This window comes from Diospyros lotus, chromosome 9, assembly GCF_014633365.1.
Source record: "Diospyros lotus cultivar Yz01 chromosome 9, ASM1463336v1, whole genome shotgun sequence".
Lineage (NCBI taxonomy): Eukaryota > Viridiplantae > Streptophyta > Magnoliopsida > Ericales > Ebenaceae > Diospyros > Diospyros lotus.
Window position 1 is genome coordinate 9,756,874 of NC_068346.1, and position 22,985 is coordinate 9,779,858.

At 38.6% G+C, this 22,985-nt stretch overlaps 1 protein-coding gene across 25 annotated transcripts in view; it reads right to left on the reverse strand.

Moving 5' to 3' along the window:
• The window catches only part of LOC127809757 (uncharacterized), a 34,576-nt gene that overhangs the window by 2,726 nt on the left and 8,865 nt on the right, over window positions 1–22,985 (reverse strand). For 2 of the 25 annotated variants that reach the window (XM_052348799.1, XM_052348798.1), the window contains exons 2-4: window positions 9,799–9,872; window positions 8,558–8,644; window positions 1,314–3,145 (exon numbers count right to left, since the gene is read on the reverse strand). The exons of 1 other annotated variant lie outside the window; for it this stretch is intronic. In XM_052348799.1, the coding sequence (XP_052204759.1) occupies window positions 2,905–3,145; window positions 8,558–8,644; window positions 9,799–9,872 (402 nt within the window). In that variant the 3' untranslated portion in view covers window positions 1,314–2,904. Of the gene's footprint in view, window positions 1–493; window positions 3,816–8,557; window positions 8,839–9,798; window positions 9,873–22,985 lie in introns of those variants that run through there. 22 more of the 25 variants (XR_008025228.1, XR_008025227.1, XR_008025241.1 and 19 more) reach the window with 18 other exon arrangements.

Sequence of the window (22,985 nt, forward strand, 5' to 3'; positions counted from 1 at the left end):
TGTGGTTAATAGAGTAATAATTTCAAATTTATAAGTGGTTAGAATGTTAATAGATTAAAATATTTTTTTAATCAAGTAATATCATTTTTTAGTCGAGTAATAAATATTTGTAGTTGAGTGAGAATTATTGAACAAAATGCTAATATTTGTATTCAAATTATTAATCAATTAAGAAAAATTTATAATCAAATAATGTTATACCTTAATTGAGTATCAAAAGTGGTAATCAAGTAACAATTTCAATCTACAAGTAGTTGAAATGTTAATTGATTAAGATATGCTTTTAATCACATAATATCATATTTTAATCAAGTAACAAATATTTGTAATCGAGTAAGATTATTCAATAGTCGAGTAACGTCTAAACTTAATCAACTAACTCTTAAGATTACTTGAACTGTGTCACACTCAAATAACACCATTTTTACTCAACTAATGCTGTATTAAAATTCAAAATTATAGCCATTGCAAACAGTATTAAATGCGCATAGTCTTCAATTTTTAGACAATCTAAATTTCATTTATTACAATCTGATTATTCTTTCATGCTAGTTGTATGAAATTTGAGTTCAAATTTAATAATTAACCATTACATTGCAAGAAAAAAAAAAATGTTTACTGCAGAAATAGTTTAGGCTTTTACTCATTGGACAACAACTCAACAACATTGAAGAGAGAAACAATATAAAGCAAAAGAGACTCAAGACAAAGTAGAATGCTAATCTACAAATCTTGAACAAAAAGTCTCGAGCCAAAGCATTCAAAGCCACATCTTTATTATTATAAGAGAGAGAGGGAGTGATTTTGTATTTGATATATCATTTAAATATCCGATTTCTTATGAGAAATCTTTTTTTAGTTAAGTGTTAAACCGTACTAGTTTCTTCTAGTGTTCACCTGTATTATCTTCTAACTTGTTTAAGTTGCAAAATTTAGGTAGTTAAACCATAAAAAGTACATTGTAAAGGTTCAAACTACATCTGTAAAAAGTTATAGTTAAACTTAATAACAGCTAAATAGTAAGTGATTGAAAAATTCTCATTAATGAGAAGTTAAGGTAGTAAATGTAGGTAATTGTAAAACCAAATCACTATACATTTTGAGTGTTGCATTTTTTATTTTAATTTTATTTCAACAAGTTTTTTTTATTTTAAGAGGAGCTTAATTTATCCCTTCTCTTAAACTAATTGTTCTTCAGAGACAAATCTTAGTGATATAGTGTTTACATCTCGAGTATCATGTGGCGTGTGAACATTTGGCAAATTAATAATCACATAAATATCTAACCTTCTTTATCTATCATCAATATAATTCAATAATATTACTTTATAAACAAAATAACTTATCATAATGAGGTTTTTATTTTACTATTACTGGTTAAAAAAAGTTAATGCTATAAAAACAAAACTAACATACGTAAACAAAAGTAATGTGATACAAACAAAACTAAGCTATGTATATAAACAGGAAAGTAGCTAACATATATGGAAAACTATAAAATTAAGAAAAATATCCAAACCAAGACATCCAAATTAAGTTACATCCATCTTAAATGTGTTTCTAATGATTCGCATGCCACAATAGACTTAATTCCATGCATGCCTGTGTGACAAGAATCATTATCATGAATAAAAGACCGTGCCAAGATCAAAATTAACCAACTTATAAAAGGCCAAGAACAATTGATGCTCACTGTTGAATTGAAACCACTCAAAGATGTCATTGTTCGGTTTTTGGAAAGTGGAAAGGCAAGGCTTCATCGACCGTCGGCAATGCCGTGCCAGTCGGTAAGTAGATGATCTAAACAACTTCTGTGTGGTCGAAATTGAGCCAACAGGGAAGACAAAAATCATTGAGAGTCAGACTCTCACTGCATGGATATACACTCTCATTGTTTCGAACGCGAAGAGAGAAGAAATAAGAGTGACAATGAGCAATGGCAAGTTCCTCTACATATCAATGAACTCGAGGGGGGCGCAAGATCAGTATGCATTATTTAAGAAAGTTTGCATGTTGTCGGACAACTTTGTCAATGGCGGGATCGTCTTCCCCGTCCCCAAAGTTAACAAAAATGTTCTCCATCAAGTCTTCAATGTAGAGGGATGAGAAAGTGTTTGAAGCAATAAACCTAACTCCTTATATATTTGTAATGCTAACCCAAATCATAAACAATATTTATCTTAATCGAGATGTATATGAAGCAGATCATAATTACATCCCTACCAGAGAGAGAGAGAGAGGTTCTAACTACAGGAAAACCTACTGTTAAAGAGCATGCATAATCCCTTCATTAGACGCAAACTAACCGCGTATATTCTTCTTGTTGTCCAAAAAAGGTTCAACGATGTTATTACATGCTTGATAAAGACTTGTTGTACCTTAAGGTCCTAAATGTATCTTTCAGTTGCCTTAAGTCATGTCAAGGTATAGTAGCTCAGCCTCAGATTTGCAAATGCGCCACAACCACATAGACAGGAAGAAAAAGGATACAACATTGACAAAGAGATAAGATATAGTTCATATGACTTGCAATAATATCATTATCAATTGTTTTGGGGACTCCAGCTGCTGCTGCTACTTGAAGGCAATGTTTCTCAACTTCTTTAACAACAATATGCAAATTGACATCTTATTATAACACAATTGGACTTAAAATCATTAAGAGAGGAATATATTTGTTTTTACATAATTGGGCACCTTAAATTGTCACTACCCATTTTCAAATACTATCACCTCCAACAAGCAATAGAATCTCACCCGAATACTCTATTCAATAATATTTTGTTGAACATCTTAAGTGTATTCTACATGGATTGAGACAATAGAGTAGAAAGAAAAACAACAACAATGAACAAGCTGTAGAACCTAACATACATCCTCTGATTAGTCATTTTGTCAAACATCTTAACTGCATTTCAGGAAACTAAATAGAGTGAGAAAACAGAGTGGCAACAAGAACATTAACAAATGCAATAAGAAGGATGCATAAAGACCGAACAAATAAGGGTTTTTTCCTTGAGGGGATTGATCTACTCGAGAAAGGGGTGTTTTTACGAAGAGTGATCGATATGAAGAGGGATACCAGATCTGGAGCATACCTTGCTGGAGAGAAATGTATGAAATCTTCAATATGTTATAGAACCCTCTAAATCAATAGCAACATTGTGAGAAAATGGAAATTGAACAAGTAGAAAAGGAAATAAGAAGTAACAGAGAGAAAGGAAGATGAAGAAGAAACCAGAGAAATTTTCTCAAGAATGTAATAATATAATGAATTTCAAAAATTATTGGTAGAATGCTTTTATATCAGTAACCCTAACTAGATTACCAAACTAACCAACTTTGTTGAGTTGCACTGTAAGCAAACTAAGAAACTTTGTTGAGTTTGGAATACAAAAATGTAAATTGAGACAAAGTAAGAGCCTTGGTTAGGAAATCTGCAAGTTAAAACTCTATAGGAACAAATCTCACTTCAATTTGTTTGTTGGCAATCTTCTCATGAAGAAAGTGAACATCAACCTCAAGATGTTTGGAGCAAGCATGATAAACAGGATTTTCAGATAAAAGCTTAGCAAAAGGTTATCACACCAGATTATAGGACAACTTGGCAAAGGAAAACCCAACTCAATGAATAAAGACTAAAACCATAGAATTTTTTATGTTCCATTAACAAGCGCTTAGTACCCTGCTTCAACACTTGATCTTGATGCCACTGATTGTTTCTTGGAGCTTGAAGTTATTAGATTACCTCTAAGAAAGAGACAAAAAACCATTGGTTGATCTCCTATAATCCAAGCAACTTGCATAATCTGCATCTGTGTACATTTTTAAATTGAGATAAGTAACTGGTCTAAACACCAATCCAGATAAGCAGGGTTTACAATCTTGCATCCTTGTCTTAACCAAAAGATCTTTAATAGGCCTCAAAACCCAACAAGTAATAATTTGAGCCAAGGGCTTTTAATGCAAAACAAGAACTAAGATCTGAGATCAATGACTGAATTGAGGCTAAATTTGAACTTGATGAGAATATCATCCATATAAACCAAAAGATAGAGAACTTGATGACTTGTATGTTTGATGAAAAGTGAAGAATCTAAGACACAAGGTTTGAAACCCCAATGAAGAAGAGCTGATTTAAGCTTATGAAACCAAACTCGAGGAGTTTTTTTTTTTTTCAAACCATAGAGTGCCTTGTTTAGTTTACACACATGGAAGGGAAACTGGTTGTCAGGAAAACACATGGGTTGCTTTATATAAACAACTTAATGTAAATCTTCATTAAGAAAGACATTATTAACGTCAATTTGTTGAATTTGACAACTACAAGTAACAACTAGAGTGAAAATAACTTGAATTGTAGTAGCCTTAACTACAAGTTTGATGGAAACCCTTTGCTATTGGTCTGGCTTTGTACTCGAGATCTGATCCATCTAGTTTTATACTTAATCCTAAACACCCATTTGCAACCCACAATATTCATTCCTGAAAAAAAAGAGCTAGAGTCCAAGTATTGTTCTTTTTTAAAGCTTCGAACTTCTCAATCATAGTAAAAGCCATTCAGGATCAATGAGAGCTTCAAGAAATGAGGTGGGCTAGTAAGCAAAATGGTCAGGAGTAATGGGAAAAGATGGTAAACTATGTTGAGTACTATATACTTTTGTTTTAAAAAATGTCAGACTTGTGTCACGCCCCCAAATATCTTGGGCCTCGATGTGCGGCACTTAGCAACCAACGTTGACCCTCGTGGTGCTAGGTCAATCTTTCCCAAGCCTTAGTCCCCACAAGCTAACTACCTTTTAGAAAGAGAAGCATTTCTAGAGAGCGAAACTTTGATTTTACTAGGAAAGGTGCTTGTTACAAGATGAGAAAGGTTGAGGTATATATAGGCTCCACTTACATTCTAGGACCTTTCATCATTAATGCATTTTTCTACTATATTCTTATAGAATAATCTACAACATAGAAGACAAAAGGACTATCTAGAATATGAGAGAACCACCTTGAATGGCTTGGAACATTCTAGAACATGCTGGAGAAGTCTTGCCATGTAGACGCCACATCATCACCTAGTCATCCAGTCCAAAGTCTTCTAGGAACCCCTAGAATCCTCTAGAACCTTCTAGGCTCTTCTTAGTAACCTCTAGGGTCCCACATTAAGCTTTGTGTCTGTCACCTAGCCATCTTACCCAATTGAGTCTAGCAGCCTGCCTTTGTGCACCCTTTGCGGCTTGGTGTGGTCCCATCATGGCCATAACATGGCCTAACTAGTTGTCATCCACCCCAACTGCAATTCATGTGTGCCATTATTATGCCATTTGGATAAGTGTGTGAGCATTGTCCCTCTTGGCTTTATCCTTGTGCATCTTTCTTCATGGCTTACCCCAGATGACAAAAGTCACTTGTCCTCTGTCCCCACCATCCCTCGTTCGTGATTTGTAAGAAAATCAGCCATCCAAAGTTCAGCAGTTAACACTTGGCTCTAGTTTTCATTAGATGGTTAAGTTGAAGGAACATAAAAGGAGAAAGTGATGGAAGAATATCAAAGGGTGAAGGAGATGTAGGTGAAGAAGAGAAAGAAACAGGTAGAGTAGATTTAGGTGAATGAGTCATGGAAGGAAAAGAAGCAAGAGGAGACAAGGCAGGCAAAGAGGAACTAACATTGTCAATTAAAGATTACAGAGGAATAGTACACGCAATCGAAGGTGCAAAACAAGAACAAGATAAGAAGAAGAGATAGAAGAAGGAGACAAGTCTTGATAAGGAAACTTAAGTTCATCAAACTGAACATGTTTAGAAATATATCTTGCCAGTGGAATGTGGAAATTTATAGCCTTTGTGCATGTGATTATATCCAAGAAAGACACATTTAGAAATATGAGCTTGAAGAGAAGGAAGACAAGAACATCCAAAAATTTTTAGAAAAGAATAATCAGGAGATTTACAGAATAACTTCTCATTAAGGACTTAAAAATTGAAAACTCTAAAGAAGGAAGATGATTCGCAAGAAAAGTTGTTGTGTTAAAAGCCTCAAACAAAAAATGTCAAGGTGATTTGGCATGAGCTAATAGAGTAAGTCCTGTTTCCATGATATGGCGATGTTTCCTTTAGGAATTCCATTTTGTTGATGTGCTTGTGGAAAAGAAAATCAAATTTGAACACCAAGAGAATGTAGATAAGGAATAAAGGATTGAAATTTACCTCTCATATTAGATTGAAATGACTTACTCTTCCTATCAAATTGAAGTTCAACAGTTTTTAAAGGATTGAAACATGTTTTATTCCCTGCACTGCGTGTCTAAAAGGTAATAGTTTTAAGTTAGTTAAACTGAATTCACAATCAAGAGAGTTAAAATCAAAAGCTATCTAGTGATTGAATCATGCAAGCTTACCTTTGTTTTGTTGGTGCCCCAGTACTTGATAAGATACTCCCACTTATTTATGAATAGTTAAGGATGTTTAAATTGTTTTTGTTGCTCAATGGTAACATTCTCTCTGAATAGCAAACCTTCCTTACACTTGTTTTCCAATCCTTCTATTTTTTAACTAGAAGCTTTCATAACCCGACACAAATTAGGTAAAAACTGAAAAACTGGTGTGTCACTTTATTGGAGAGGAATGGGAAATCTGTTTCCCTAAAAATAGGAAGCTGACTTCTCCACTAACTTCCCCTAAAATAGGAACTGGCCACCAGTCTTTGACTTCCTAAAACAAGGGGATAAAGAGATAAGAAGGTAAGAAGATAAGAGATGAAGAAAATATCTAAACCACTATATTAGGAATATAAATATTCAAAAATCTAGAAATCTTCAAAACCATTCTCTCTTGACACTCCCCCTCAAGCTGGAGAATGGATGTCTTCCATTCCAAGCTTGCTAGTTATTCTCTGAAACACAATACTAGGCAGTCCCTTTGAAAGTATATCTGTAAGTTGTTGTCCAGTAGATACAAACAGAGTACAAATCAAATCACTGTCCAGCTTTTCTTTTATAAAATGTCTGTCAACTTCCACATGCTTAGTTTGGTCATATTGCACTAGATTGTGTGCAATATTAATGGCTGACTTGCTATCATAGTAGAGACTCATTGGATCTTTCCTTTTAATTTTTAGATCGTCCAAAATTATTTTTAACCATAACTCACAAATTCCAAGAGTCATCGATCTAAATTTAGCCTCTAGATTGGACCTTGCCACAACATTCTGCTTCTTATTCCTCCAAGTTACAAGATTTCCTCCTAGGAATATATAGTACCTAGATGTAGTTCACCTAGATGTAGTTCTTCTATCAATTATTGACCCAGCATAGTTTGCATCAGCATAGGCTTCAAGTGTCATTCTTGCCTCCTTTTGAATAGGATTCCTCTGCCCAGTGCGCCCTTTAAATATTGTACAATTCTGTGTACTGTTCTAAGATATACTTCTTTAGGATTGCGTATAAGTTGGCTTACAACACTAACAACATATGCTATGTCTGGCCTGATATATGACAAATAAATAAGCCTCCAACTAACCTTTTGTAGGAACTTTTATCTACTACCTTGTCTTCTAGAGGATCACCAAGTTGATGATTAAGTTCAATAGGTGTGTCGGCAGCCCAACACCCTAGTTTGCCTATATCTATCAATAGATCTAAAATGTATTTTTGTTGAGATATAAAAATATTTTGCTAAGAATGTGCAACCTCAATATCCGAAAGTACTTCAATTTACCTAGTTCTTTAGCTTCAAATTCCTTTACCAAACACTTCTTCAAATTTTCCATTCCCCCCAAGTCATTCCTTGTTATTATGATGTCATCCACATAGACTAACAACACAGCTATTTTTCCTGAAATCGAGTGCATAAATAGAGTATGATCTCCTTGGTTTTGTTTGTATCCGATACACAACATTGCTTTGGAAAACCTTCCAAACCATGCTCTAGGAGATTGCTTTAGGCTATATAATGCTTTCTCTAATCTACACACTATGTCTCCATTTGAACTTGGACTAAATTCGGGTGGCACCTTCATATAATTCTCTTTTTTAAGATCACCATGTAAGAAGGCATTTTTGGCATCAACAGCTATAATTTCCAATCAAGGTTAGCCATTAATGATAGTAACACCCTTATAGTATTCATTTTTGTAACTAGAGCAAATGTCTCAAAGGTAATCTATACCATATGTTTGAGTATAACCCTTGGCCACTAATCTTGCTTTATATCTTTCTAATGAGCCATTTGATTTATGCTTCACTATGAATACCCATTCACACCCCCACTGGTTTCTTTCCTCTAGGTAGCCTCACCAAATCCCAGGTTTTGTTTTTCTCAAGAGCCTCCATTTCTACTTTCATAGCATCTATTCAATTCTCATCACCTAATGCCTTGCAAACAATTTTAGGTATGGGAATTGCATTTATGTTGGTAAGCAGGGCTTGGTGGTTCTTGGGCAAGTTTTTGTAGGACAAGAATAAGTGTAGAGGATGCTTAGTACATGCTCCAGTTCCTTTTCAAACAACGAGGGGAAAATCAGAGTCACTTGTGTTTCATTCTGAGGGAAGGAAGAAGTAGTTACCTCAATACTTTTAGGATCAAGACCAGGGACATAATTCGATGGTTGAACTGACATAGATTGAGTGACTGCCTTTCTCCTTGAGTAGACCTGCAGGGTCCGGTAAAGAGTTGAGCTGGTTTTCCCTTCATTTCTTCATTCTTTAGACTGGTTGATTTAGGTTGGGAAGCTGAGATTGGACTGTTTGTCCTAGGTTGAGGATTTTGATTTAAGAAGATCGGAAAATCAAGGAAGAAAACATCCTTATCACCCTGGTCCTTATCCTCTAAGAATGATGTCTCCCCCTGAAGATAAGGATGATTAAAGTATGGCTCTTTTTCAACAAATGTAACATCAGCCAACACAAAAAAAAAAAAAATTATGGGAGGATAATAACATTTATATCCCTTTTGAGTTTATGAATACCCAACAAAGACACATTTCACAGCCTGTGGATCAAGTTCCCTCCTAAGGTGAGAATGTACATGACAAAGGCTAAACAGCCAAACACCCTTGGAATAAAACCATTAGAAATGTTGAAATAGAGAAAACACTTCAAGAGAAGTTGCATGGGACTTTGGGAATTAAGATTTTTAGAGTGTAACCTATTTAGGAGATGACTAGCAGTCAACATTGCTTCTCCCCAATACTATTTTGGGACTTTGGCTTGAAATAAGAGTGATTTGCTGATGGCAAGAAGGTGACCACTCTTGCGTTCTACCACTCCATTTTTTTGAGGTGTGGAGACACAAGAGGATTCATGAATTATATCACTCTCTTGAAAATAGGGAGAAAGATTAGAGTAGTCCCTTGCATTGTCAGAATGAAATCTCTTAATGTTAACTCCAAATTGAGTCTTAACCATATTATAAAAAATTGGAAAAATGACACTCACTTTAGCTTTACTTTTCATGAGGAAAATCCAAGTTACACGAGTGCAATCATTGATAAAAAAAAACAAACCATCTAGCCTTAGTAATATTGGGAATAGGTGAGGGACCCTATATGTCACTATGAATGAGAGTAAATGGGAAAGAAGTTCTTTTATTGGTGACTAGGAAAGAAGCTCGCTTATGTTTTGCCAGTTAACAAACATCACAATGAAAAGTATCAACATCTAATCCTTTGAACAATAAAAGAAACATTATTTTAATAACATGAAAGGATGGATGGCCAAAATGGAAGTGGTAAAAAGCCAAATTTTTTTGGTCTTGGAAGAGTCTGACAAAAATGATAATGGTGAGGGTTTAGCTGTCTTGACCTACCCCTGAGATGTTTCGAGATAGTAAAGACCAGGTCTCTCTCTAGCATGCCCAATCATCTTCTTCTTGCCTTGTTCCTGAAACTCACAGTGAGAAGGGTAAAAAATCATACTATAGTTAGAGTTTGTAGTGAGTTTCTAGATTTATATAAGGTTAGCAAACAATCTAGGCACATGAAGCACATTTTTAAGAGTGAGCGAATCATTGATAAGCACATCTCCTTGGTTAACTATGGTTGTTACTATGCCATCAGCAATGGTTATCTTTCTATTACTCAGACAAGGTGTATAGGAGAGAATTTTTTTGGAGTAACGGGTCATATGATTAGTAACCCCTGAATCAATGATCCTGTGACAACTGAATAAAATCTTCATTACTTCGTATGTACACATACATGTCCTCTTATAGAGATAAGGATTATACAACATAGGAAAGATTGCAACACATGAAATAAGGGAAGATTACCTATACACAATTCTAGGAAAGTTTCCTAAGTTGGAATTAAGAAAATATCCTAATCTAGATTTAGAAATTCCCAAAAAACACAAGATCAAAACAACATCCAATTTCCCTACCGAATGATAAGCCAACCTTTCCTTCTTCTTCATTTTGGTAATCTCACGAGAATCAACACTCCCCCTCAAGCTGGTGAATAAATATCTATCATTTCTAACTTGCATATCAAGTCTTCAAACCGTCTAGCAGCCAGCCCTTTTGTTAGAACATCAACCACTTGCTCTTCAGATGGAACATAAGGAATATGGATCAAACGTGCATCCAACTTTTCCTTTATAAAATGTCGGTCTATTTCTATATGTTTTATTCTGTCATGCTAAATAGGATTATGAGCAATACTAATGGCTGATTGATTATCACAAAATAACTTGATTGGACCTTTAATAGAGATCTTCAAATCCCCTAGAACAATCCTTAGCCATAATAACTCACATAGACCAAGGCTCATAGCCCTGAATTCCACTTCAGCATTAGACCTGGCCACAATGCTTTGCTTCTTACTTTTCCAAGACACAAGATTCCCACCTAGAAACACATAATACCCAATTGTGGACCTTCTATCAATGAGGAGTCTTGCATAATTTGCATTTATGTAGCCCTTAATTTCCAACTCAATACCTATTCTAAACAAAATACCTTTACCTGGTGTTGCTTTTAGATAGCATAGTATCTTCCTCACTGCCTGCATATGCTTCATGCCTTGGATTTGAGGCTTGGCCAATTATGGAATTATAGAACAGAAAGGAAAGTGGAGGGAGAATTTGAAAGAAGAGGGAGAATTAGAGAGAGAGAGAAGGAGGGAAAGAAATTAGAGGGAAATAATCGATCTGTTCATTGATGATTCTCGTCCTCCATCATGGCCTTTTTATAGGCTATTACCCTCGGTTGTTATAGCATAACTGAATAGGTACAAGTGGCTAAAGTGATATCCGCTTAGTACAACTGCTTATTCATCTATAGTCTCTATTACAAAAATACCCTCAAAGTCGTGACAATCCCTTTCTCTTGAAGCCTTTCTTATCCCCAAGGAAGGTCAGTAGTTGAGTAGCTTGCGGAAATTGCTTCATCAGTTGCAGTAGGTATTCCCATGTCGGGTTATCCAGGTGCAAGTGAGTCTACTGCACCAAGACTTGAGTGAGGGGTAGGGGGCCTTGATGAATTACCCGCTTACCCACAATGGCTTGTCGTTCTACTTCAACTTCTACGTCTTCATCCACCGATGGTAGGTCAGGACTGATGACAGCATTAGGCTCCACAGACTTCTTTAGTAAAGACACATGGAATACAGGGTGGCTTATGACTCATGTGGGTAGTTGTAACTTGTAAGCCATTGTTGTCCCAATCTTTTGCCTCACTTAATCAAACACTCAGCCCTCAAGATAATCGTAAACACTCCACACACGAAAGAAAGAAAAACAGAATATGGAAACAACAAAATAGAATAACACACACACATAAGAAGGCACAAAATTTATCCTGGTTCAATTCCCTTGCAGAAACCTACATCCAGACTGCCTTACAGCCACTGTAAAACACTCTCTCATAGCCCTATTCCCAGGCAATACAAAATTAAACCCAAGATTACAAAGCACTCACCAGCTTTTCTCTCACACAGCACATACTCACAGTTTTCCCAAGATAGTATCAAAACCGAATGAGAATTAATGACCCCCAACCCCTTATTTATAAAACATAAGGGCGGACCAAACAAGGCATAACCGACCAAACAACCTTGGTTGTTATAACTAACCAACTAACAGAAAGATGAACTACCGAATACATCTCTGACATAACTACCCTCCCGAGACTCTCTAGCTAATCTAATACAAATGACTTAATAGCCATTTTGCCCACCTTTGCCACTATAGGAAAAGGTCCAAAGTATTTTGGACTTAGTTTGGACAGGAGTGTTGTAGGAACCTCTTCACCTTCAAAAACACCAAATCCCCCGCGTTGAAATTTATGTCACTTCTCCTTCGATCTACAATCTGCTTCATTCGATTTTAAGTTGTGGTCAACTCCTTCTTGAGTAGTGTTAGCATCTCCTATCTGTTTTTCAAGTAATCCTCTATCGTTGTATGGGCTTCTGGACAGTCTTTCACCGCTCGTAGTAAGGGGATTTTGTATCCAAACAATGCTTCAAATGGAGCCCTTTTAATAGAACTGTCGTAGATTGTGTTATACCACCACTAGGCTAGGGAAAGCCACCTATTCCAACTCTTTGTCTTGGCAAAATACATGCACCTCAAATAGGACTCTAGGCATTAGTTGACCCTCTCGATTTGTCCATCTATCTCCAGGTGATAAGCGGTGGACATATGCAATCCCACCCCCACATTCTTAAATAGCTCTTGCCAAAAATGACTGGTAAAGACCTTATCTTGATCTAATACAATGGACTTGGGAATTCCATGTATCTTGGCCACCGAATCCAAAAATACCCAAAATACCTCCTAGGTTGTAAAGGGATGAGTTAGGCTGATAAAGTGAGAAAACTTAGTTAGCCTGTCAACCACCACTAAAATCACATCCTTGCCCTCTAACTTAGGAAGGCCCCTTAATGAAATCCATGGAGATTTCCTCCCAAGCCTGTTCAAGTATAGCAAATGGTTGTAGCAAGCCAAGGTGTGCCACTTGCTCATGCTTGCAACGTTGGCATGTTGTGCAAGCTAACACAAAGTGCACCGCCTCCTTCTTTAGCCCTAGCCAAAAAAACAACCGCTGGGCTCTGTAGTAAGTTTCCTTGATGCCTGAGTGGCCCCCCAATGGTGAGCTGTGAAGTGCCAGTAGAATCTTAGTCCCCAATTCCTTGTCATCCCCCACAACCAGCCTTCCTTTAAACCTAATTAGGCCATTGGAAATAGAATACCCTCAAGCACTAGTTGATCTGATAGCCAGTTGAGCCTGCAGGGTCTTTATCCACTCAAATTTCTCATAACTGTTAGTCAAGTCCTTTACCTAATCCGGTACAATTGCTATGATAGCTTGGCAGGCTCCCATTTCTTCCCTTCTAGAAAGAGCATCAGCCACCACATTTTCTTTTCCCTTTCTATACTGTCTTATGTAATCCAGGCCTAATAATTTGGATACCCCCTTCCTATGCAATTGGGTGTGTAACCTTTGTTGAAGTAGGTACCTAAGACTTTCGTGATCAATCTTAATAATGAATTGAGTGCTTCCAAGTAATGCTTCCATTTATCTATAGCTACTATCATGGCCAGGAGCTCCTTATCATATACACTCATCCCCAAATTCTTAGTAGCAAGTGCCTGACTGATATAGGCTATTAGCCTCCCTTCTTGCACCAATACCACTCCCACCCCATTGTCACAAGCATCTGTTTCAACTACAAAAAGTTTAGAGAAATCGGGTAAGGCCAAAACTGGGGCTTGTGTCATAGCCCTTTTAAGTGCAAGGAATGTTATCTCTGCTTAGGCATTCCACTTAAAGTTATCCTTCTTGAGTAGTTTGGTTAAGGGCTTACTTATCATTCCATAATGCTATATGAATCTTCAGTAATACCCGGTTAGCTATAGGAATCCCCGTAATTCCCTGATAGAAGAGGGCCTCGGCCATTCCAGCATAGCTAATATTTTTTTTAGGGTTTGTGCTAACTCCTTTTCCCAAAATTACATGTCCTAAGTATTCCACCTCTCCCTTTGCAAAAGTACACTTAGAGTGCTTTACATACAACTGATTGGATTTAAGGATTCAAAGGCAATTTTAAGGTGGGATAGGTGTTGTTCCAGATCAAGGCTATAGACTAAGACATCATCAAAGAAAATGAGTAGGAATTTCCTTAGGTAAGGGGCAAATAAGTGGTTCATTAGGGCTTGGAACGTGACTGGGGCATTGGTAAGCCCAAAGGGCATTACCTTAAATTCATAGAGGCTCGGGTGGGTCCTGAAAGTTGTTTTTGGGATATTGGTAGGGTTCATTCTAATCTGGTGATACTCTACACGTAGGTCTAATTTGGAGAAAATGGCAACCCCCTTAAGTTCATCTAGTAGTAGTAGGTCCTTGATTATAGGTATAGGAAATTTGTTTTCCACAGTAAGGGCATTAAGCAGGCGATAATCTATAGGGGAAGCAAATGGGCTCTAGCTAGGCTGAATTATTGAAGTATTAAGCATGTTTTTTGACTTGCTTTTCAATTTTAGCCTTTTAGGTAGGTGGGTATTAGTAGGAACAAATATTTACTGGTTCAAAATTGGGTTTGAGTGGGATTAAGTGATCAAAGGGTCTATTTGGTGGTAAAGACAAGGGTTCAGCAAATAATTCCTTAAATTCCAATAGTAGTAATTGTAAAGCTTTAGGGTATGTTACCTCTGCAAAAGAGTCATTGGCAATAGTGCTCCCCTGTTCATCTGCACCCAACTCCACAACCAGAATTGAGAACATCCGGGATATCTACCCTTTCCCAGTAGATATTAGCTTTTGTAACCTTTTGCCAGTGATCACCTTACATTCCCCTGCTTCCAAGCTGCCATTCAATGTCAATTTCTTCCCTTCAATGTCCACCGTGACTTCTAATTTGTTGAAGTCAAAAGTCAGAGGACTCACTGTCCTCATCTAATCCACTTTGAGGACTACATCACAACCCCCTAGTTCTAGGATTCTTAGATCAACAGTGAACTCCTGTTCTTGCATCATCTATTTGAAGTTGGCACACTTGTAATGGCTATACATCTTATTCCCATTAGCCACTATAACTGATAAAGGAGTAGTGGCCGTGAGTTTGCACCCCAGTTCAGTGGCAATTGCTTCATTCAAAAAGCTATAAGTGTTGCCACTATCTATTCATACCATGATCCTTCTCTTCACTACCTGTCCCTTACCTGATAATTTTCTTGTAGGACCCCCTTTTAGTGCATGAAATGAGATTTCTCCCCCTTCATCTCCTCGGTCCTCCTTAGGGGTATCCTCCACAACAACTCCATTGTCTCCTCCTCCTCCTCCTCCTCCTCCTCCTCCTCCTCCTTCTTCTTCTTCTTCTTCTTCATCCCTTCCATGTTTAATTGCCTTCTGCACTGATGGCCTGGGCTATATCAATCCCCACACTTATAGTATAATCCTAGTTGTCTCATCTGTTCCATAGTGGGGTTCTTGATTGATAGGGCATGTTGATTCCCTTTAGGTAGGCTAGAAGCCACCCCTGTCACCATAGCCTTAGAATTCCCACCTATAGGAAAGCTAATCAAGGGAACAGTACCGAGATTGGACCTTGTTCCTTTTGTAGATAGCTTAAGGTTAATTCTTGTAATCGGGCCTTCTTTGCTGCTTGTCTAATGGTAGAGGGCATCATCATTTTCACCATGAATCTCAATTCATCCTTAAGGCCACTAATAAAACTTGACACAAAGTATTGCTCAATGAGAGATGGTTTAGCATTCCACATTAGGGCCCCTAACTCCTCAAACTTCTCCAAATACTCTGTAACTGTTCCCTCCTGTTTTAGTTTATTGAACTCTTCAATTACATCTGCCATATTCTTCTCTCCCAATCTTTTACACAATTCTTCAGCAAAGTCAATCCAACGTGTCTCAACCCCTCTAGATCAAAACCACCCCTGGAACCATGAATCAACTGTATCATTAAGATAGGTTGTTGCCAAGGTAATTCTTTGAGGTTCAGCCATATTATAGAATTGGAAGAAATGTTCACACCGACGAATCCACCACCTCGGCCTGGATCCATCAAACAAAGGTATTTCTAACCTTGGCAATGGTGTGTGATTACTAGTATGCAAGTTTAATTCCCTTACCTGAACACTGGGCCCTGTATCCCATAACTCCTCTGCCTCTGTCACTCCTTGAGGTCTTGGAAGTATGCCCCGTCTGGCCAGATCCAGATTGGCTATGGTTCTAGGAGGAAATTCCAAAGGCAACCGGAATTGAGGTAGGGACAACAACATGTTGAACATGTTGTTAATCCTCAGGTTGTATTGCTCCATAGCCTCTCGATGCCTTTCTAGTTCACGTTGCATGCTCTCTCGAGATGTCATCAACTCCTCCCACATCCCATCTCTAATTGCAACCACATCTTCCCTGCTTTGGGTGACTGCCTCGTGCGTTTGAGTTATCCCAAACTCCGGCGCTTCCATTCTAAACTCCAATTGCTTAAGTCTTGTTCCTTTTGCCATCGTCTAATTCGATCACCACACACTGAACCAATCGACTGTAATTCACATCGCTCCAATCGCCGTTACTTCGCTGGGGATCGCCAACTCTAATACCAAAATGTCACGCCTCGAATCTAAGGATAGGCCAATTTTGGAATTATAGAATAGAGAGAAAAGTGGAGGGAGAATTTGAAAAAGGAGGGAGAAGTAGAGAGAGAGAAAAGGAGGGAAATAAATTAAAAGGAAAGAATAGATCTCTTCATTGATGATTCCCATCCTCCGTACATGGCCTTTGTATAGGCTATTAACCTCAGTTGTTATAGCATAACTGAATAGGTACAAGTGGCTAAAGTGGTATCCGCTTAGTACAACTGTTTATTCATCTATAGTCTCTATTACAAAAATACCCTCATGGTCATGAAAATATGCTTCTCAGTTAAGATATGCATGAATTTGGCTTACTAGACTAACAGCAAATGCAATGTCAAGTCTAGTATGTGAGAGATAAGTCAAGTGGCCCACCAATCTCTGGTATCTTCCCTTATCCACTAGTTGACTGTTAGGGTTTTCTCTCAATTTAATATTAGGCTCCACTAGGGTGCTAGCTCCTTTTCCTCCTAGCAAACCTGTTTCTGTTAACAAATCCTAGATATACTTGCGTTGGGATAGAAAGATTTCTACTTTGGAATAAGCCACTTCTATTCCCATAAATATTTTAGTGTAGCAAGATCTTTAATCCCAAATTCCCGGGCCAAATTGTCATTGAGGACTTTATGTTCTTCACCATTATTCCTTATAAAAATTATATCATCTACATAAACTAGCAAAGCTGTCACCTTCTCTTTCATTGAGTGTTTAATAAATAAGGTATAATCACCTCTGCTTTGGTGATATCCCATGGACCTTATTGCCTTAAAAATCTACCAAACAAGGCTCGTGGTGACTGCTTGAGGCCATAGAGAGCCTTTTTAAGCTTGCAAACTATTAGATAAATACAAAGGAACTGTTTGTATATACCTCAAGAGAACAACATAAGCATATATATACATACATTTACTTAAAGATAAATACACTAATACCCCCTTACTTATCTTATTTAATACTCCCCCTCAAGCTGGAGCATATATATTGAGCATGCCCAGCTTGGTACAAATATAATTCACACGAGACCCTCTAAGCGACTTGGTGAGTAAATCAGCCAGTTGATCATTGGAACCCACATATGTTGTAACTACATCCCCAGAGAGCACGTTTTCTCTAACAAAATGACAATCAATTTCAATATGTTTGGTTCTCTCATGAAACACAGGGTTAGAGGCAATATGCATTGCAGCCTGGTTGTCACAAACCAATTGCATAGGCTTAACCTGCGTAACTCCTAACTCCTCAATTAATTGTTTCAACCACACTAGCTCACATGTTGTTACAGCCATTGCCCTGTATTCAGCCTCTGCACTGGATCTGGCAACAACAGTTTGCTTCTTACTTTTCCAAGAGACTAGGTTTCCACCCACAAAAACACAGTATCCAGATGTGGATCTCCTGTCACTAGGTGATCCTGCCCAATCAGCATCTGTATATCCCACAATCTAACTGTGCCCATGATTTTGATACAATATACCCCGACTAGGGGTAGCCTTAATATATCGAAGAATACGGATCACTGCATCCCAGTGACTGTCACAAGGTGAATCCAAGAACTAACTTACCATACTCACAACAAATGAAATATCAGGACGAGTGACAGTGAGGTAATTAAGTTTCCCAACTAATCGACGGTAGCACCCATGATCAGAAAGAGGCTCCCCCTGTCTCGGTAACAGCTTGATATTTGGATCCATAGGGGTATCTGTAGGTTTACATCCAAGCAATCCTGTCTCTTCTAGCATATCCAAGGCATACTTCCTTTGAGAAATATAGATGCCTTGCTTTGACCGAGCTACCTCAATACCCAAAAAATATCTCAAAGGACCCAGATCCTTTGTCTGAAACTGTTGGTGAAGATGTGCCTTCAATTCAGTGATACCAACATCATCTCCTGTAAGTACTATATCATCAACATACACCACTAGAAGAATGTGGCGGCCAGACTGAGAACGATGAAAAACAGAATGATCAGCTTCACTCTGAGTTAACCCAAACTCAAGAACAGCTGAACTAAATCGACCAAACCAAGCTCGAGGAGACTGTTTTAAACCGTATAAAGATTTTCGAAGGCGACACACCAGTCCAGACTCCCCCTGAGCAACAAAGCCAGGAGGTTGCTCCATATACACCTCCTCCTGTAAATCGCCATGGAGAAAGGCATTTTTTATGTCCAATTGATGAAGAGGCCAATGAAACATAGCAGCAAGGGATAAGAAAAGGCGAACAGAGGAGATCTTAGCAACAGGAGAGAATGTATCGCCATAATCAAGACCATAAACCTGAGTGTATCCTCTAGCAACAAGGCAAGCCTTAAGACGATCAATCCGGCCATCAGGGCCAACTTTAATAGTGTAAACCCAGCGACAACCAACAGTAGACTTACCCTTGGGAAGAGGTACTAAGTCCCAAGTCCCAGTGGAATGTAAAGCAGACATTTCTTCGACCATAGCAACCCGCCAGCCTGGATGGGAAAGAGCTTCGGGAACTGATTTAGGAGGTGAAACAGAAGATAAAGAAGAAACAAAAGCAGAATATCCAGGGGACAAAAAATCATAGCTAACAAAATGGGAGATAGGATGGCGAGTACCTTTACGAAGAGCAATAGGCAAGTCAAGATCAAAAGTCGAAGGCGACAGACCATAGGAGGAAGAACGAGTTGGCACCGGGGATGAGGCAGGAGACGGCTCCCGCGGACTAGCGACAACAGTCGGTGCTGGTTGGGCTACGAGATGTGGACGCCGTTGATAGACCTGAAGATCAGAGCGATCAAGGCGAGAGGCAAATGATGGTGGAGATGGTGAAGGTGTTGGAGATGAAGGTGATGTGAGGTCAAGAGAAGGAACAGGTAAAGGTAACCCAATAGACACAGAATCAGAGATCGCAAATGAAGAAGGGAAATAAGGAGATGACTCAAAGAAGGTAACTCCGCTGAAACAAAATATCGAGTTAATTGAGGAGAATAGCAACGATACCATAGTTGTTAAAATCCCGATTTTACGCGTACGATTTTACGATTTTACGATTTGAAGACCCCTAAACGATTCAAATCTCATGTAAAATCCAATTTAGGATAAAATCCTATAAAATCTCGATTTTACATATACGATTTTACGATTTTACGTTTTAGAGATTCCCAAACGATTTTACGATTCAAAGACCTTCATTGATTTAAGTTGCAATTTAGAAGATGTTTCCAACGTCTCAATGTCACATAGCATCTGACATTGGAACTTATGCAATGAATTGTTATAGTTTGCTTCTAAATTGGAACTTGATTTAACATTGATTGTATAAGTTCCAATGTCACATAGTATCTAACATTAATTGCATATGTTTCAATTTACTTGATTTAAATTATAATTTTTACTTGATTTAACATTGATTGCATAAGTAAATCAAGACAAACAAGTAATTAATTAATGGACCACCAAACCCCAATTTGGGATTTTACTTGATTTAATCAATGTTAAATCAAGAAAAAAATGCAACATAAATCTAATGGAAGACGTTGAAAGAATCCTCTAAAGAATTTTAAGCTATATTTACTTCTAAATTACCTATATTTTGCCTCTAAATTGCCTATACCAACCTGCTAGTTTTTGAACTATATTTTGGAAGTATCATCTTTTGAACTATAATAAGGAATAATCAGGTTATTAAAAGATATTAATTTATTTTCTGCAAAATTATGTTATTATAAACACATATTTACAAAAATTGAAGGGTATTTTTAATTATCTCTAAAATCTTACGATTTTACGATTCGATTTTACGATCCGATTTTATGGACACTTTTTCGATCCCACTTAAAATCCCGATTTTAACAACCTTGAACGATACCCCTTTTGAAGGCGAGAATAACCCAGAAAAACACATTTGACGGAACGAGCAGATAACTTATCACAACCTGGGGCAAGATGGCGAACAAAGCACGTGCTCCCAAAGATACGAGGGGGAAGAGAATATAAGTCAACCCGAGGAAAAAGAATGAAATGAGGAATCTGGTCATTAAGAACAGAAGATGGCATGCGGTTAATTAAGTAACATGCAGTTAAGACAGCATCACTCCAGTATTGAAGTGGAACATGCATATGAAGAAGAAGCGTGCGGGCTATCTCAATTAAATGGCGATTCTTGCGTTTAGCTACCCCATTTTGTTGTGGGGTTCTAGGACACGAAGTCTGGTGAAGAATCCCATTGGATGCCATATAAGATCTAAATGGGAGAGACAAATATTCAAGAGCATTATCACTACGAAGAATACGGATAGGCAAATTGAACTGTGTTCTAATTTCAGCACAAAATGTAGTGAAGACTGAAAATAACTCTGAACGCGTTTTCATTAAATATAACCATGTAGTCCGAGAGAAATCATCAATAAATGTTACAAAATAACGAAAACCATCTTGTGAACTGACACGACTGGGACCCCATACATCTGAATAGACTACTGAAAAAGGAGAACTAGCACGTTTAGTAACTCTACTTGGGAAAGAACTACGAATGTGTTTCCCAAATTGACAAGACTAGCACTCTAAGAAAGAAATACTAGAGAGACTGGGAACCAGCTTCTTGAGATTGGGAAGAGATGGGTGCCCCAACGGACAATGAACTTGTAGTGGGGAAGTTGTTGTCATGCACGCCGCTGAAGAAGCAGGGAGAGACAGATAGTAGAGACCATGAGACTCAAGCCCCGTGCCAATCGTCCGTCCAGTCCCTCAATCCTGCACAAGAACAGAATCAGACGAGAAAGTTATAGAGCAATTAAGACTGCGAGTGAGTTGACTGGCAAAGAGCAAATTAAAGGTACATTGTGGTAAATGTAAAACAGATGACAATGGTAAAGTAGGAAGAGGTAATGCGGTACCAATACCCGTGATTGAGGCTTGAGAGCCATCAGCCAATGCAACAGGAGGTAGAGACTGCGAAGTTTGAACAAGAGATAGGAGAGAACGATTACCAGACATGTGATTGGTGGCACCAGAGTCGAAGATCCATGGGCCAAGAGAAGATGAAGACTTAGTAAAGCAGGCAGTAGGGTTACCAGTGTCAGCAAAGGATGTGGCAGGTGAAGTAGCCTGTTGTGCTGCCCGAAACTGAAGAAACTGAGCATACTCCCCCCCGGAGATAGTCACTGGTGAGGAATCACTGGGTGTGATAGATGCCTGACCCTCTGAAACGCCCACAACTATGTTAGCAGTACTGGCTGCATGAGGTGGACGTCCATGTAGGCAATAACAAGTCTCTCTAGTGTGACCAAGGCGGTTACAATAGGAGCACTGGGGTCGTGGACGACCACCACCCCGACGACCACCACGACCAGTCGGGGTCGTAACTAGGGCGGAGTGATCTCCAGCAACGGACATGCCACAATCAACAGTAATAGAGGAGGCTATAAGTAGTCTGGCAAATACTTCTGTCAGAGGAGGAAGAGAGGCACTGCCGAGAATCTCTGTCTTAAATGAGTCAAGCTCTGGTCAAACTCCATAAAGATAGAGGATAGTAAACATTTGATCGCGTTGGTGTTGTTGTTTCTTGATATCAGTATCAAAGGGCATCAACTCGTTAAAGTCAGTAATAGAAGCTTGAAGCTTACCCAAATATGTGGTCATATCCAAATCAGTCTGTCGTAAATTGAACAAGGCACCAATCACATCATAAATACGAGTGATGTCACTAGTATACAGCTCACGAGCCCAAGTCCATAAGGCACTACACTCCCGAAGAGGTCGAAATATCGGCATTAAGGTCGGCTCAATGGTCTGCCACAACAAACTCAATAACTGGGCATCCACTCTCCGCCAAAGAGGTTGATCCCCCTCAGAAACAGTTGAAATAGTCTTTGATAAATGATCCTTAAGGCCATAACCAAGAAACCAAATTTCAACTGCACATGACCAAGCGGGATAATTATGTCCGCTCAATTTCTCCGTTGTAATAACTGGTGTGCCCGAAAAATGGGGAATGGTCACCGGTGTGGACATGGTGGAGCGGCTTGTGGATGAAGAGTGAGCTGGAGATGAATCCATGATGCAGAAAGAACAGCAGATCTGGAGCATATTTGATTACACAACCAAAGAAAGGGAAGACAGATCTGGAGCAATGGAAGATCTGGAGCAGATTGGGTTACACGACCAAGGAGAAGAAAGAACAGATCTGGAGTAATACCAGATCTGGGCAGATCTGGAGCACAAAAGCTGAAGCTGTCACTGGAGTTCGCCTGAGGATGGCCGGATCTGGACAGGCGCAGCGAAGGCGACGGAGAGATGACCGGGACAGAGGCGGCGACAGTGAGGGCGAGCTCGGGTGCGGCCGGATCTGGAGGGCGAGCTCGGGCGTGGCGACGGCGGGGGTGCAGGCGCGGCGACGGCGAGGGCGCAGGCCTGGCGACGAAAAAGGCGAGATC